Consider the following 17,395-nt stretch of genomic DNA (forward strand, 5'->3'; position numbering starts at 1 on the left):
AGTGACTCATCAGACAAGTATAGATAGATACTGAAATGGATATAAAAATGTCCGAGCGGTTCATAATCTAAGACAAATTTCAGCAAGACAAAACGTTCCTTTGACAATGGGTTATAAAAGAGAGCGACAATCACTCAGGGTTGTGTCCGCACAGAGGCAGGTTAAGAAGAATTCAGAGTGTTTTCCTGTCCATCTGTAGAACACATCACTTCTGTCTGTCGGGGTACAGACAGGGGGGGAGACCATTACTCCTAACAACATACAACATTAACACATACTGGGATGCCTGTCATAAACATGACATAGTACCTGTTGAAAACCACAGATAACTCATGCCGAAATAGCAAATGGATGACGTCATGAAGCTCCCTGTGTGTGTCTCTTTGTTCACGGTGCTTAAGAGGAAGGGACAGATCCCTGGCTGCTCTCTGTGTCTCTGGAGAAAAAGCTACATGGAAGCACATTCACCGTAGCTGTGCTATTGACTTCCCTGGTTGAGGTCAGCAACATAGAGCATATTAATAGTTAATGTGCCATGTCTTTGGCTCTAATGACCCAGGGAAGAGAGGTCGAGGCTAATGCATCATGCAGTGAGAGTGCTGTGCTGTTGGCAGCCCCGAGAGGGTTCAGTGAGAAGGTGTTTTCTCTTTCACCTCTAACTCAACCATAGCGGGGGTCTTCCAGGTGGATCTGTGTGAGGTCTTTTTAGGGGGGGATTGAAGAGCTATTGTACCAGTGTCAAATAGAGGCAAACTAGGCATAGTGGCACTGTCTGTTTTAAATGCAATAGGTTACTGTAATGTGAGTGAAGCCTTTACCGATATTTTACTGAATGGGGCAACAGGGCAGGGGCCGCTGAATCCAATCTGACCCGTGACCTTTTACATGCCTTAAACAACTTAGCGGGTGACTGGGAAGAAGTCTTACACACCTACGGTGTCCTCACAGTACACTTAACATCTGCCCTGACAACTTCTATACGATCACAGACAGACAGACCATATAGTGAGAACACTTTTTTACCTTTATTTAACTAGGCAAGTCAGTTAAGATCAAATTCTTATTTGCAATGACGGCCTACAACGGCCAAACCCGGACGACGCTGGGCCAATTGTGGAAGTATTCTTCAAGTGATTTGTTTTTTCACTCACAACGGACATAAACTAAATCTCTTACATCCAGTATTAGGGTATGAGGACAGATTTAGTCTGGAAATCTACAGTCCTATACAGCTAGAAAAGGCTTGTGATTAGGGACGGTAACGCTCTACAGACCATCTACAGACTACCAGTAACATTTCAAAAAACAATCTACTAACCCTAACCCTTAACCTAACCGTAAACTTAACCCTTACCTTAACCTTAACCCTTATTCTAACCCTTACCTTAACCCTTAGCAAGCAGTTGCTTATCAACAGATGGTCATACTATCAACAAATTATCTGTAGAGCATTTCCAGATGGACTATCCAAATAAAGTGACCTTAGGGAATACTAGGTTACAAAGCAAGAGAAGCAGAATTAAATTGTGGGCTTGTTGGAAGAATGTTTTCACCGCTATTAACACATTAGCACATGCCTTGGGGCCCACCCCCCTCTCAGAGGAGCCCCCCCATCTCAGAGGAGCCCCCCCTCTCGGAGGAGCTGGACTGCAGCCATAGTGAAGGGAGTTATCCATCACGGGACGGCTCCACTCATACTCACTTCATCTCTCCTCATTACGTCTGCCTAAGTAGTTCTCTAGGTGCTGTTTACAGTTTCACCCGTCAAGCTTTCAAATAGCTTCAGAATAAGTTATTTTAAAGGAAATGTCAAAAGGTCCCAACATTGAAGTTCCATGTCTTGACATTATTCACATGAGTATGATTCTAGGTGTAGTAATGAACAGCCATGTATTTAAAAGGCACTTAGGAGTATCTCCAAATAGACTTTAACAGATTGCTCATAGCAGAGAAATCTCAGAATGTACTTCTTGCTTACTGTACTTCAGCAAGAAAAGGAAAGAGTCTAGGGTGATAAGAATAAAGAATAAAGTCATGGGATGTGTAGTTACGTTACAGCCTTATTCTCAAAAGGATTAAATCCATTTTTTTCCTCATCAATCTGCACACAATACCCCATAATGACAAAGTGAAAACAGGCTTTTAGAATTGTTTGCAAATGTATTTAAAATAAGAAACAGAAATACCTTCTTACATAAGTATTCAGACCCTTTGCTATGAGACTGGAAATTGAGCTCAGGTGCATCCTGTTTCCATTGATCATCCTTGAGAAGTTTCTATACCTTGATTGGAGTCCACATGTGGTAAATTCAATTGATTGGACATGATTTGGAAAGGCACACACCTGTCTATATAAGGTCCCACAGTTGACAGTGCATGTAAGAGCAAAAATCAAGCCATGAGGATGAAGGAATTGTCCTTAGAGCTCCAAGACAGGATAGTGTTGAGGCACAGATCTGGGGAAGGGTACCAAAACATTTCTGCAGCATTGAAGGTCCCCAAGAACACAGTGGCCTCCATCATTCTTCAATGGAAGAAGTTTGGAACCACCAAGACTCTTCCTAGAGCTGGTCGCCGGGCCAAACTGAGCAATTGGGGGAGAAGGGTCTTGGTCAGGGAGGTGACCAAGAACCCGATGGTCACTCTGACAGAGCTCCGGAGTTCCTCTGTGGAGATGGGAGAACCTTCCAGAAGGACAAACATCTCTGCAGCTCTCCATCAATCAGGCCTTTATGGTAGAGTGGCCAGACGGAAGCCACTCCTCAGTAAAAAGCACATGACAGCCCACTTGGAGTTTGCCAAAAGGCACCTAAACACTCTCAGACCATGGGAAACAAGATTCTCTGGTCTGATGAAACCAAGATTGAACTCTTTGGCCTGAATGCCAAGCATTACGTCTGGTGGAAACCTTGCTTCATCTTTACGGTGAAGCATGGTGGTGGCAGCATCATGCTGTGGGGATGTTTTTCAGCGGCAGGGACTGGGAGACTAGTCAGGATCGAGTCAAAGATGAACGGAGCAAAGTACAAACCTGATCCAGAGCACTCAGGACCTCAGACTGGGGCGAAGGTTCACCTTCCAACAGGACAACGACCCTAAGCACACAGCCAAGACAACGCAGCAGTGGCTTCGGAACAAGTCTCTTATTGTCCTTGAGTGGCCCAGCCAGAGCTCGAACTTGATCCCGATCGAACATCTTTGGAGAGACCTGAAAATAGCTGTGCAGCGACGCTCCCCATCCAACCTGACAGAGCTTGAAAGGATCTGCAGAGAAGAATGGGAGAAACTCCCCAAATACAGGTGTGCCAAGCTTGTAGCGTCATACCCAAGAAGACTCGAGGCTGTAAGTACTGAGTAAAGGCTGAATACTTATGTAAATGTGATATTTCTGTTTCTTATTTTTTATAAAATTGCAAACATTTCTTAAAAAACAGTTTTTGCTTTGTCATTATGGGGTATTGTGTGTAGATTGATGGGGGGGGGGGGGGGGGACGACAATTTAATCAATTTTAGAATACATCTGTAACGTAACAAAATGTGGTTAAAGTCAAGGGGTCTGAATACTTTCTGAATGCGCTGTATATACACCGTATACAGTGCATTCGGAAAGTATATAGACCCCTTGACTTTTTCCACACTTTTTCCACAAGAAACATCATATCTTGGATAATACTGTTTAGTATAAAGCTCAGTACGACAGGCCTATACTAACGACAAAATAAGCTGTAATATTAACATTCGAAGAAGGTAGCTATTTCACGTCGTTAACCAGAGCGGCAGTGGTGGAAAAACGACCCAAATTTCATACTTGTGTAAAAGTAAAGATATCTTAATAGAAAATGACTCAAGTAAAAGTCACCCAGTAAAATACTACTTGAGTGAAAGTAATTGGTTTTAAATATACTTAAGTATCATAAGTAAATGTAGCAATGTATCGACTACTTTTGGTTGTCAGGGAAAATGTATGTAGTAAGAAGTACATTATTTTCTTCAAGAATGAAGTAAAAGTTGTCAAAAATATAAGTAAAGTAAAGTACACATACCCCAAAAAACGACTTAAGTAGTACTTGAAAGTATTTTTACTTAAGTACTTCACACCACTGCAGAGCGGTAAAGGATGGTGCACACAGGACAGTCTTTAATCAAATACGTATCAGTAATTCTCAAGCATAAAGTTGGTTATGGAGTGATATTAGTGCCACAAAAAATGGAATCTGAATTTACTACAACCAACTAGAATCCATAGTTAAGTGGAGTTAGGTCCTTGTGTGCTGTAGCTTAATGAAGACTACAGCCAGGGACGGACTGGGACCAGAAATAGGCTCTGGTATTTCTAACACACCGGAGCATTTGTTTTATTTTTAAGAGTGCGCTGCTCAAATCAAATCAAATGTTATTTGTCTCATGCGCCGAGTACAACAGGTGTAGACCTTACCGTGAAATGCTTACCTACAAACCCTTAACTAACAATGCAGTTCAAGAAATAGAGTTAAGAACATATTAACAAAATCAACTCAGAGGCATAGCTAACCGGGGTAAGGGGGGCTTAACAGCATTGACTCATCATCAGCGGCGTGGTCTTCTTGAGATGTCTGCAGACAACAAAGAAATTACCACATGCAAAGGTATCAGAGACCAGGGTTGTATTCATTAGTGCACACCGTAGCAAACCATAGCAAAACGTTTTGCAACAAAAAACTGCTTGGTTTCTAGTGAATACACCTCAAGTGTAGGCCATAGAGACCCAAAATAATACTAATGTTCTAGTTATTTCTGTGGTGTAGCCTAGAGTATGTCTGTGACTGAGTATGTGTGAGTCTAAAAGGAAGAAGTAAATGTATGTACAAATCAAGTGCAACAAAATAAACGATTTAGGCCGTAGTTCACACCGTGTAGTGCATGGACTACAGACACTATGGTTGGTATGAGTGGGTAACATGTGTCTATATCTGAATAAGCATGACTGGCAAAAACAAACAAATATAGCAATATTGGGGCTACATAACTTTATTTAAAGCCTCACAAACTGCAGTGAAAAACAAATAACCATAAATATTTCAGCTGACCAGAAACTGCTGTACTGTAAATATAGCCTTACACTGCCCTCTAGTGCTCAACAGATGAGAAACACAACAATAAAATACTTTACAAAAAGGGGTTTAACAACAGTTCGTCCATTACCTAACCCAAGGGTACTTGAACAAAGTAAAACTCATATTGACACATGATTTCTACCAGCACCCAATACAGTCTGCATGCCCATCTGGTCTCACAAGTTCCCAATGCTTTAGAGCAGTGACCAGGGAAACCGCAGAAGATGGCGCGGCCGTTTGGAACTGATGTTATGCTCACTGTGGTCAGTAAAGACGTCACTTAGAAGAGAAGAAAAGCTGCACTCATTCCAACAGGCAAAATTGGTTGAAAAAATGTCAATGGCATCATTCCAACTAGTTTCTGGTTGTCACAACGTCATTTGAACTACTTTCTGTTGTCACAACGTCATTACAACTAGTTTATGGTTGTCACAACGTCATTACAACTAGTTTCTGGTTGTCACAACATCATTTCAACTAGTTTCTGTTGTAACAACGTCATTAAACCAAGTTTTGCCCGCTGGGATTGTTCCAATGGAATTAATTGAATAACCAAGTAAAGAGTTAGAGAGCTCGTGGCAGCTTTTATAGTAACGCGCGGCACTACAAGCTGTTTGCTTTAGTGATGAAGCTCTCCATCATGTCCTTCAACTTCTGAATGTCCACCTCATCCTCCCGGAAGGCTTCCGTGTACACCCTGTCTACTCGCTTGTGTTGATCCTCCAAGAATTTCTGGAAATGATCAAAATGTGAAATTCAGGCTCAGACAGTCATTGTCAAATCAAGTTGTTATTGTAAAAGGGAATATCATGGCAATGGACAAAATACATTCATAAATAAAGGCGAGATGTGCACGAGACCTGTTGCTTTGTGAACGACAGGTTAGAGGCAATATGGAGACTGACCTCCACAATGGACAGGTGGTTGGCAGCCGTGGTGAACACACTGGCAAGGTTGTTAACCACAGTCCGCCGCTCCTCGTTGGTTTCTTGCAGGACAAGATGGTACCTATGGAGTATGTTGGGTTCTATTTTTCTCATAATTGGATCTGTATGTGATGAATAACTTAGAAGGAATGCATTAATGAGGAGCATAGGTTTGTACTATACTGATATAAATTGTTTCACATAACAGGCTGTGATTCATGTAAGGAACGTTAGGGGTAGGACAGATAAGACTTGTATTTCTTACAGATACGAACACTCTCTCTTTGTTGTCTGTGAAACCGTCCTTGAACGTGGGTACATGGAGTACAGATTGGAGGGGTGTCTTTTGGGTGCTGACTCCACAGGTTATTATGATAGCAACTTATGCCTGGGAACGGTGGAGCGCCAAGGGGTGGAGCGCCAAGGGGTGGGACTAACCCGTGCGCCAACGGATTGGCTGAGTAAAGTCTAAACCACACTCAGTCCTTTACTCTGATTGGCCAACAGAATAGGTGGGAACTCTCTGTCAGAGTATTTGAGAAAGTACCTGTAAACAATGGTTCAGTTCTCTGAGTGCCCTGCGTGGTATTTCAGTGGACCCGTATATACGAACCTTCATACTTATCATACATACATTTTGCATATAATAAATTAAGCTTGGATTGAAGATCTCTTGATTCTTATTCCAATACCAGATTTGAATTACGCAATTTCTAACAATTGGTGACCTCCGACTGTGATCTGGTAGCGGACCTTCGCTGGGATCCATCCAGCCTATTGGACATCACTGTCTTCGAACTGTGTGTTTCACAAAGTGCCCGGGCTTCTAAAAACACAGGTAAGCAGACACCCATTGTTAAATAACTAAAGTTCTGCATATTGGCTTTATCCAAATTAATTTTGTGAAACACCTGTTTGATGTAAGTGAACCCTATTGTACTATAAATAACAATTACAGTATACTACTTCGATTTCATAATATACTATGCAAATGTTTGATAATTGTGATGGTTAAACCCATGGGAGTGCGAGCTATGACTAAGGCTCATAGGAGGTACTTTAAAATAGATTAGACAGTACGACGCTATGACTGAGGCTCATAGGAGGTACTTTAAAATAGATTAGACAGTGCGACGCTATGACTGAGGCTCATAGGAGGTACTTTAAAATAGATTAGACAGTGCGACGCTATGACTGAGAGACTCATAGGAGGTACTTTAAAAGTTAGACAGTGCGAGTGTTATCGTATGCATGAGAGTGTGAATGATAAACCTGTATACCTTGATAGAAAACTAATTGGGAATTAAAACGTCTGTGGCTGTCCAAACTGTATAATTTGGGAATAACTGTTGGGTTTGTGGTTGCTTAAACCATATAACCCGTTAATAACAATTGGGAACATAAAGCTAAAGTGATAAATGACTAGTGTGACTGAACTGAAACGTTTGAGCTGATATGATTGAACTGTGGCGTTTGATGTTTGACCCTGCAAAATACTGGTTAAACAATTAGACTGAAATAATTCGGTTTATCGTTGAAATATAAATATGCACCAACTTTAACTAATTAGGTGGGAATGATTTGATTTAAATAAATAGACTAAAGTACTTTAGATAACGGCAGAATATTAGGAACACTAAAACGAAAAACAGCTCTTCAAAAGAGCCTATTCCCACTGAACACTGGAGAGAGAGTTGCGAGGGGAGGGCCTGGAGAGAGCGAAAGTGTGGCTTTTGGAGCCAGGACAGACTGGGAGTTGGCTGGGAACACCACGGGGTGATTATTTGAGAGGTGCATGTGGGTTTCTGACGAGGGATGAGATGGGTGAGAAAGTAGACAATATTTACATTTGCATTTTTGGTGATTTGGCAGACGCTCTTGTCCAGAGCGACTTGCAGAAGCGATTGGGGTTGAGTGCCTTGCTCGAGGGCACATCGGCAGATTTTTCGCCTGGTCGGCTCGGGGATTGGAACCGGCGACCTCTCGGTTGTTGGCGCGGCACTATTGATCACTAAGCTGCCTGCCGCCCCATATGAGTTTAAGGTTGTGGCATTGTTTGATCATGTGATAAGGTTTAATGGCTAATCGGACCATGACTAATGTGGTTATGGAAGTAATGTATAGGTAGGGGAGAGCCAATAGGGGGCTCCATTGAACTATTATGGTTTATTTGGCATTTCAATGGCATAAGGTGAAATCTGTATGCATGAGGGGAATTCGATTATGTATTATTATAGTATTATGGACACCCCGTAATAAATAAACTGAACCAAACAAGACGTTACTACAGCAATAGAGAATGGTTAATGTTGTTACGTTAGTTCTTAAACCCGATGATAGAGGTAAATGCAGAACGCTGTTAGAGAGTGTGTTTTATTTTTGCTACTAGGGTGTTTGAGACGGAAGGGCTGGCTAGACGGGGGTGATGACGCAGCTGATTGTGCGACGTGAAAGTATTTACTTTGAGAGAATCGTAGATGGTGTGGAGTGCCTGGCGATGTATGTAAAGGGTTCCTGGTTCGAAAACAGGTAGGGACAGTGAGTAAAGCTTTCGCAGTGGGGCTATATACCTAGATTACTATGTGGATTGAGAAATGTGAAAGGTTGAATTAGATAGCTTAAATAGAAGTATTCTAGAAAGGTCTATGAAAATATGTTATAAGGTTACCATGCGCTTTCCCCGAAGGAGCAAGGGGAGGGTGAGAGACAGTACAGTTCAGATGGTAGGAACAATATTAAATGTGTGCTTATCAACGATAGCAAGTATTTGTTTTATTAATTAGGGCATAATCAGAGAGAACAGTTAAATAAATTGAATAGCGAACTGAAATGGGTTAGCGGGAAAATATAAATTTTTGGTACAATTTAGAACGATAATGTATTTTGGTTACGTGGATGGAAGTGACATTGGCTGTTGTGATGGGGGAATAGCGCCAGCCTGTGGTGGGTTCTGGAATTGTTACATAAAACAAACTTATATTTTAAACTAAAGTGATGGAATAGGCTACAATTATAACATTATCAGAAAAAAGACACAATTTAATGTGAAATAGTTATTACAATTATTATTGATAGTTATTACAGTTATTATCATTGATCCAGTAATGATAGAAGGACAGTAGAGTAAAGGCAGGGGATGATATTTAGGGAAGTTATATTAGGAAGAAAATACCATTAAATGAGGGAACATTTGATGTAACCGTGATTGTATTGGCTAAAAACTCAAATATGACATTTACAGGGGGGACTGATTTTCCTAGGGGGTTGAACAAATAATTTTTAATGGATCATTTGAGATGAGATCACATGTAGCAGAGTTAGGGTAATCAATTAAATAATCATTGTATACTCGAGGAATTTTGAGTGGTTTTATGGATTAGTTATGAGGAATTAGATTGATACAAACAATTATTGATGGGTTAAGACTGGGGATATCTGTATTGTTGGGTATACTATGGGATGCAACAGTTCATTCAATAATTTCAATTGCCTCTGAATTCTGTTTTAACCTTCTGGTGATAATTAATCATCCACACTAGTAAATTCTAAAGGCATGAGAGGAGGACTTTAAGATAGTTTATTTTACTAAGTTGAGGGTAATTTATAGTACTGTGAAAATTGTGAAGAAGATTATAATTTGGTAATAATATATTTGATTTGAACCATAAAATAACAGAAGAGAGAGTGGAGGAATGGCAATTGGATAATGAATTACCAATATTAACTAAAGTGATTGTTTAGGTAGGTGGTAATATTGACACATGGCCAAATCATGTGTCAAAAAGGGGGATGGTTGGATTAAATAATAAATGTATACGAAGGAGAGGACAAAATACAAAAAAAATAAAAAGGATTAGAAATTGAGAGCTGAACATGCATGTGTGATGATAATGTATTAACCACACCTGTATGTCAGAGGTTTTGTGCCCCACAGGTGAACTAAAGGAGAAGGTGACCCACTCTATCTAACCAGGAGACTGAAGCAGGCCTGGCAGGAAGGGCCCTACCAAGTACTGCCTTTGCCAGCAGAATAGCTGAGAGATCCATCTGGGTGCATGTCACTCACTGCAAAAAGGTAAACCCAGCTACACCTGACGAACAAACACAGAGTTAGGAGAAAGAACCGATCACCACTAGGGCTCGGGGGTTGGCTCCTTAACGAAGATTCCCTTACCCTGTCTGATCATCCCTGTGTGAGTTCGATAGAAGGTAAAGCAATGGGTTGGCCTCTGGCGTCTGACATGTTCTCAGGGCGAGGGTGGGGATTCACAGGTCTCCCGACGGTAGGTAGCTGTCTGATTGTGGGGGCCATATTCCTAACACACACGGACCCTCCTGTTTCAGCCAGAAGTGGTAGTTAACCTAACACAATTTGAAAAGGCATAGGAGACAGCTAGACGTAGGGAAAGGGGAAATACTAGGGACTTTAGGGAAGGACATCGCCATATGTATGTCACCATGTACATCCTGGGACTATGTAGTTGCTTATACCAAGCGGGGGGGATATGTCAATCTCCATACACAGTTTAGGGACAGGTGTAGTATTGTGAAAGTAGGGAATTATCAGAAATGGCAGTGCGGCTCATATAAGGGTAGGTACTGTCTGAAAGTCTGAATTATGCTAAAACAGATTACAGACCTGACAAGTAAGATATCTTCTTCAACTGGGGCACCCTATAGAGTAAACCTCTCTGAGGGAGGTAGTGAGACAGTGCAAACTATAGACCTGAAGGAAGTAGTACAGATGGAGACGGAGTAAATAGATTTTAACCTGTGGTTGGAATGGATTCAGTATACGGTCTAAAGAGGACTGTTATGCCTGTAGGACAGCCAAACCAAGGTTGACAACTACTCCGTTCCCCTTGACAGGCTTTAACTCTCTGTCAGGTTTATCCTCCATGCAAGCCACCTGGGAATGTGATGAAAGAGTCTTGTAGTAACTTGAACTATCTGTAGACCCCCAAAGTCATTCCAACCTAGGTTGCCTACGTTTGAAGTCTCAGGGGATTCTAATTGTTTTTTAGGACTAGTAAGATAGGATACAGAGTAGGGCATATTAGCACCTGCTCCCACACAGAGAATATCACAACTAAAAGAGACCATGACTAATCTCTCCTCTTTGTTGCAGCCAGAGGATTTTAGGAACCAAAACCAGGCCCGTGCTGACATCTGATGGTTGTGTGGTGATAACTGATTGTGAACTCACCTACATATGTAAACAATCAAACGTGTCAGAGACTGGTGAGTTGTCACGTAGAAAGTAGGACCTCCTCCCAGGATCCTTTGATGAAAGGATATATATATTGATGGGATAGGAGTACCTCGAGGGGTTCCAGAACAATTCAAAGCTAGGAATCAGATCGCAGCTGGGTTTGAATCAAGTATTTTCTGGTGGTCAACAATTAATAAAAATGTAGATTGGATAAATTATATTTAATATAACCAGCAAAATATGTATAAACCACACTCGTGATGCAATAAAGGGATTGGCTGAGCAGACAGCACCAACTAGCTTAATGACATGGCAGAATAGAATAGCTTTAGATATGCTTTTGGCTGAGCGGGACGGGGTTTGTGTTCTGTTTGGATCTATGTGCTGTACTTTCATCCCCAAACAACACAGCACCGGACGGGTCCGTGACCAAAGCGCTTGAGGGACTCACCACGCTGGTGAACGAACTGGTTGAGAACTCTGGTATTGATAGCTCCATAAACGGTTGGTTTGATAACATATTTGGTAAATGGAAAACTATTATTGTAACTATTCTGGGTGAAGTTATAGCTTCTATGGGTATACTTGTTCTTTGTGGATGTTGTCTTATTCCCTGTGTCTGAGGGTTGGTGAGAAAAGGAGATGGAGAAGGTGGTTTCCAAACAGATGGTGAGATACGGCCCAATCCCGGACTCCGACCTAAGGAATTAAGGATATGACCTACCAGGCTTGGTGGAGTGACACTCTAGAGGGTGTCTAAAGGGGGCAAAAATGTACTTCCCTGTTTGTGTTTTATGCTTTATTAATCAAGCTAACCATTGTGGATGTTTGTCTTTCCTTATGTGAAGGTTTGAAGTTCCTGGGTGACTGGTAGCCAACCGTTTGCAAGTTGGGTGTAGATGGAAGGACTGAAGGCCTTTTATTATCAAATTGTCTATTAATAAAAGTGTTTATTTTTGTTTGTATTGTATTTTAATGAGTGACACCCTAGAGGGTGTCAAAAGGGGGATTGTTGGGTTCTATTTTTCTCATAATTGGATCTGTATGTGATGAATAACTTAGAAGGAATGCATTAATGAGGAGCATAGGTTTGTACTATACTGATATAAATTGTTTCACATAACAGGCTGTGATTCATGTAAGGAACGTTAGGGGTAGGACAGATAAGACTTGTATTTCTTACAGATACGAACACTCTCTCTTTGTTGTCTGTGAAACCGTCCTTGAACGTGGGTACATGGAGTACAGATTGGAGGGGTGTCTTTTGGGTGCTGACTCCACAGGTTATTATGATAGCAATTTATGCCTGGGAACGGTGGAGCGCCAAGGGGTGGAGCGCCAAGGGGTGGGACTAACCCGTGCGCCAACGGATTGGCTGAGTAAAGTCTAAACCACACTCAGTCCTTTACTCTGATTGGCCAACAGAAGAGGTGGGAACTCTCTGTCAGAGTATTTGAGAAAGTACCTGTAAACAATGGTTCAGTTCTCTGAGTGCCCTGCGTGGTATTTCAGTGGACCCGTATATACGAACCTTCATACTTATCATACATACATTTTGCATATAATAAATTAAGCTTGGATTGAAGATCTCTTGATTCTTATTCCAATACCAGATTTGAATTACGCAATTTCTAACAAGTACAATGACATAAATACTGTGGTGGGGTGAGGTCTATTTTTAGCTATGAACAAACTTCATGTGGTTCTGAAATAATTGTTAAGCCCGGAACATACCATACGCAAATATTGTAGCATTGTCCGACCCAGAACGGCTCATAGGGCAGGAGCATATCTCCTGTTTCTTTAGTGTGTGCCAGCTTGATGTAAAAGTACACCCCCTTGACAGGACGCTAGTCAACCCCCAATCCATCTTTTTAATGCGTTGTGTCTGGCTTTGTTGATGTCACTGCGCTCCTGTTAATTATGTAACCCCCCTTAAATGGGTTTCACATGACACACACAACAGTGGCATTGCACCAATCAAGCTATTGTTTTTAAATTGATGAGGAAGTTGCTCTTAACTAAATGGCTACGTCCACTAAATGGCTACTCCCTACGTCCAGCTGAGCGGCTCAAGGTTAAAAAAGCTATCCAGTGCTTAATTTGAGCCGGATCCTGTCACATCTCAGATTTGACTTTGTATGTTCAAGCACCTATTTGCCCACATCCGGTACCTCTAGCGGCATGATTTATTAATTATTTCACTGTTAGCACTGTAGACGTTCTAATAAAAGCGATCAGCATTAAATCAAGTTGCCTCCTCGTTATTTCTCCCACCCCCCAGAAAGACCCATCATGTAAAGCGTGGCGATCCTTCTATGTAATCATACTATCCTGCCACACTGATTCCAGACCTGCTCTCTTATTTGTACATAGAGGTTATGGGGAGGGCCAATGGTATAAGTAACTGATCTTGACACAGGTCTTGGTAGTGGTAATCACGTCACGTAGCCTTGTCTAGTCGTATCCCTACTGAATTTGATTCGTGGGAAAGCCAAATAAAACATTTAAAAAGAAAAGGCAATCGAGTTTGACATTTTTCAAGTCCAAAAATCCAGAGAAACATGGTGAATTGATCCCAGAACGAGCCAGAGTGTCACGCCCTGGCTCTGGGGACTCTAATATGTTGAGCCAGGGTGTGTAAAGTCTATGTGTGTTGTTCTAGGTTTCACATTCTGGTATTGTGGTTCTATGTTGGCCAGTGTGGTTCTCAATCAGAGGCAACGTGATTCAGCTGTTGCTTGTTGTCTCTGATTGAGAACCATACTTTAGCAGCCTGTTTCCCCACAGAGTTTGTGGGATCTTGTTTCGAGTCTGTTGTGTTAGACCGTGAACTGTCACGTTTTCGTTTTGTTGTTTTTGATCGTGTCTCTAATAAAGAGTATGTTTGCCTGCAACGCTGCGCCTTGGTCCTCATCTCTGTTCGACGAACGTGACACAGAGAACTGTCAGTGCAGGAGGAGAGGGTTAGGGGCAAACTGTTCCTGATGGTGATGCTAATCCGGCCAGTTCAGCATCACCACCGGCACCTCAACTAGCTAGTAGGCCTACTAGCGAGTCAGACTCAGCCTGAGAGGGAGTAGGGGAACTGCGGGAGGGCAGTGCATCCACCGACGAAGTGCTCGGACCAGGTGCAATTTGCAGTTCAAGAACAGCAAACGTATAATTCCTGATTTGTCATGCAGAATTCAGTTGGGCTGTATAACATGCAAAAAGGTAGTGAGATTGGGTCTAGAAACGACTGGAGGGATAAAACTAGCAAAAGAGTATGTGGAATGTACAGGAAATTAACATCCTATGCATCAGACGTAAAAAAACAAAAAAAAACAACAACAAAGAGCCCTCAGGAAAAAGGTTTTTGAACATGCCTGAACCAAGGCGCATTTGGTGGCAGCAAGCCTTGTAGACAAGGCTAGAGAGGACACCCAGGTTAACACTCAAAATAAAAATAGACTCTACAGCCGGAGTCTTCGGAAGAGCCTTAGAAGGAGGCTAAACATCACAGCCACAGGCCCGCTCATGGCTTGGAGCAAGAAGTTGACTCTCAGGAGTTAAATGGACTTGACATGGGGAGAGTCATTGTGGGAGGTTTTGAAAACTAAAGGTAGGACATTTATTTCCTTTGCCTTCACAGCACAGAACAAGTTTGTAATCTGAATATGTGCTTAATATTATCACATAGGCAGGAGGCCTATATATTCTCATATGTGTGTTCTGCTGTAGCCTACATTGATTTATTTTATTAGAAGTTATATTCCTGTATTGTGATATTTGTTCTACTGCTACATTGATGTGTTGAAAATTATATGAAATTCGGGTCTTGTAAGACCCACAGCTGAGTATGTGTGCATATGGCGGGTGTTCTGCAGTGTCATCTAAAAATGTTGCTGTACATTGATGTCTAGAAAATGTGGCTATGAGAAATTCTGACTTGTGTAAGCCCCGCACAAGTACAGTTGAAGTCGGAAGTTTACATACACCTTAGCCAAATACATTTAAACTCAGTTTTCCACAATTCCTGACATTTAATCCTAGTAAAAATTCCCTGTCTTAGGTCAGGTAGGATCATCACTTTATTTTAAGAATGTGAAATGTCAGAATAATAGTAGAGAGAATGATTTATTTCAGCTTTTATTCCTTTCATCACATTCCCAGTGGGTCAGAAGTTTACATACACTCAATTAGTATTTGGTAGTATTGCCTTTAAATTGTTTCATTTGGGTAAAACGTTTTGGGTAGCCTTCCACAAGCTTCCCACAATAAGTTGGGTGAATTTTGGCCCATTCCTCCTGACAGAGCTGGTGTAACTGAGTCAGGTTTGTAGGCCTCCTTGCTCGCACACACTTTTTCAGTTCTGCCCACAAATGTTGTATAGGGTTGAGGTCAGGGCTTTGTGATGGCCACTCCAATACCTTGACTTTGTTGTCCTTAAGCCATTTTGCCACAACTTTGGAAGTATGCTTGGGGTCATTGTCCATTTGGAAGACCCATTTGCGACCAAGCTTTAACTTCCTGACTGACGTCTTGAGATGTTGCTTCAATATATCCACATAATTTTCCTTCCTCATGATGCCATCTATTTTGTGAAGTGCACCAGTCCCTCCTGCAGCAAAGCACCCCCACAGCATGATGCTGCCACCCCGTGTGTCATAATCTGTCTGTAAACAATTGTTGGAAAAATTACTTGTGTCATGCACGAAGTAGATGTCCTAACCGACTTGCCAAAACTATAGTTTGTTAACAAGACATTTGTGGAGTGGTTGAAAAACTAGCTTTAATGACTCCAAACTAAGTGTATGTAAACTTCCTAACCGACTTGCCAAAACTATAGTTTGTTATCTTCAGTCCTTTAGCTCACGTAGCAGACAAGACCTGCTTTATGAGGTACTACAAATCCATGGCAGGATTAGACAGATGAGTATACAGAAAATATATACTTGGGTCCCAGCCCATGTGGCGGTGGAGGGGAACGAGGCAGTTGGTTGGTGTACTGGCTAACAAGCACATACAGTGGGGGAAAAAAGTATTTAGTCAGCCACCAATTGTGCAAGTTCTCCCACTTAAAAAGATGAGAGAGGCCTATAATTTTCATCAGTTCAAGAACAGCAAACGTATAATTCCTGATTTGTCATGCAGAATTCAGTTGGGCTGTACAACATGCAAAAAGGTAGTGAGATTGGGTCTAGAAACGACTGGAGGGATAAAACTAGCAAAAGAGTATGTGGAATGTACAGGAAATTAACATCCTATGCATCAGACGTAAAAAAAACAAAAAAAAGAACAACAAAGAGCCCTCAGGAAAAAGGTTTTTGAACATGCCTGAACCAAGGCGCATTTGGTGGCAGCAAGCCTTGTAGACAAGGCTAGAGAGGACACCCAGGTTAACACTCAAAATAAAAATAGACTCTACAGCCGGAGTCTTCGGAAGAGCCTTAGAAGGAGGCTAAACATCACAGCCACAGGCCCGCTCATGGCTTGGAGCAAGAAGTTGACTCTCAGGAGTTAAATGGACTTGACATGGGGAGAGTCATTGTGGGAGGTTTTGAAAACTAAAGGTAGGACATTTATTTCCTTTGCCTTCACAGCACAGAACAAGTTTGTAATCTGAATATGTGCTTAATATTATCACATAGGCAGGAGGCCTATATATTCTCATATGTGTGTTCTGCTGTAGCCTACATTGATTTATTTTATTAGAAGTTATATTCCTGTATTGTGATATTTGTTCTACTGCTACATTGATGTGTTGAAAATTATATGAAATTCGGGTCTTGTAAGACCCACAGCTGAGTATGTGTGCATATGGCGGGTGTTCTGCAGTGTCATCTAAAAATGTTGCTGTACATTGATGTCTAGAAAATGTGGCTATGAGAAATTCTGACTTGTGTAAGCCCCGCACAAGTACAGTTGAAGTCGGAAGTTTACATACACCTTAGCCAAATACATTTAAACTCAGTTTTCCACAATTCCTGACATTTAATCCTAGTAAAAATTCCCTGTTTTAGGTCAGGTAGGATCATCACTTTATTTTAAGAATGTGAAATGTCAGAATAATAGTAGAGAGAATGATTTATTTAAGCTTTTATTCCTTTCATCACATTCCCAGTGGGTCAGAAGTTTACATACAGTCAATTAGTATTTGGTAGTATTGCCTTTAAATTGTT

At 41.5% G+C, this 17,395-nt stretch overlaps 1 protein-coding gene across 1 annotated transcript; it reads right to left on the bottom strand.

Annotated features, from left to right (window-relative positions):
- Nucleotides 1-5,569: 5,569 nt before the first annotated feature.
- LOC121584271 (kinetochore protein NDC80 homolog) lies at nt 5,570-6,133 on the bottom strand. The gene is made up of 2 exons (XM_041900098.1): nt 5,999-6,133; nt 5,570-5,825 (listed from the first exon to the last, which is right to left on the bottom strand). The coding sequence occupies exons 1-2, from the start codon at nt 6,131-6,133 to the stop codon at nt 5,697-5,699; spliced, it is 264 nt and encodes an 87-aa protein (XP_041756032.1). The 3' UTR covers nt 5,570-5,696.
- Nucleotides 6,134-17,395: the final 11,262 nt, after the last annotated feature.

Source organism: Coregonus clupeaformis, chromosome 16 (genome assembly GCF_020615455.1).
Source record: "Coregonus clupeaformis isolate EN_2021a chromosome 16, ASM2061545v1, whole genome shotgun sequence".
NCBI classification, from domain to species: Eukaryota; Metazoa; Chordata; class Actinopteri; order Salmoniformes; family Salmonidae; genus Coregonus; species Coregonus clupeaformis.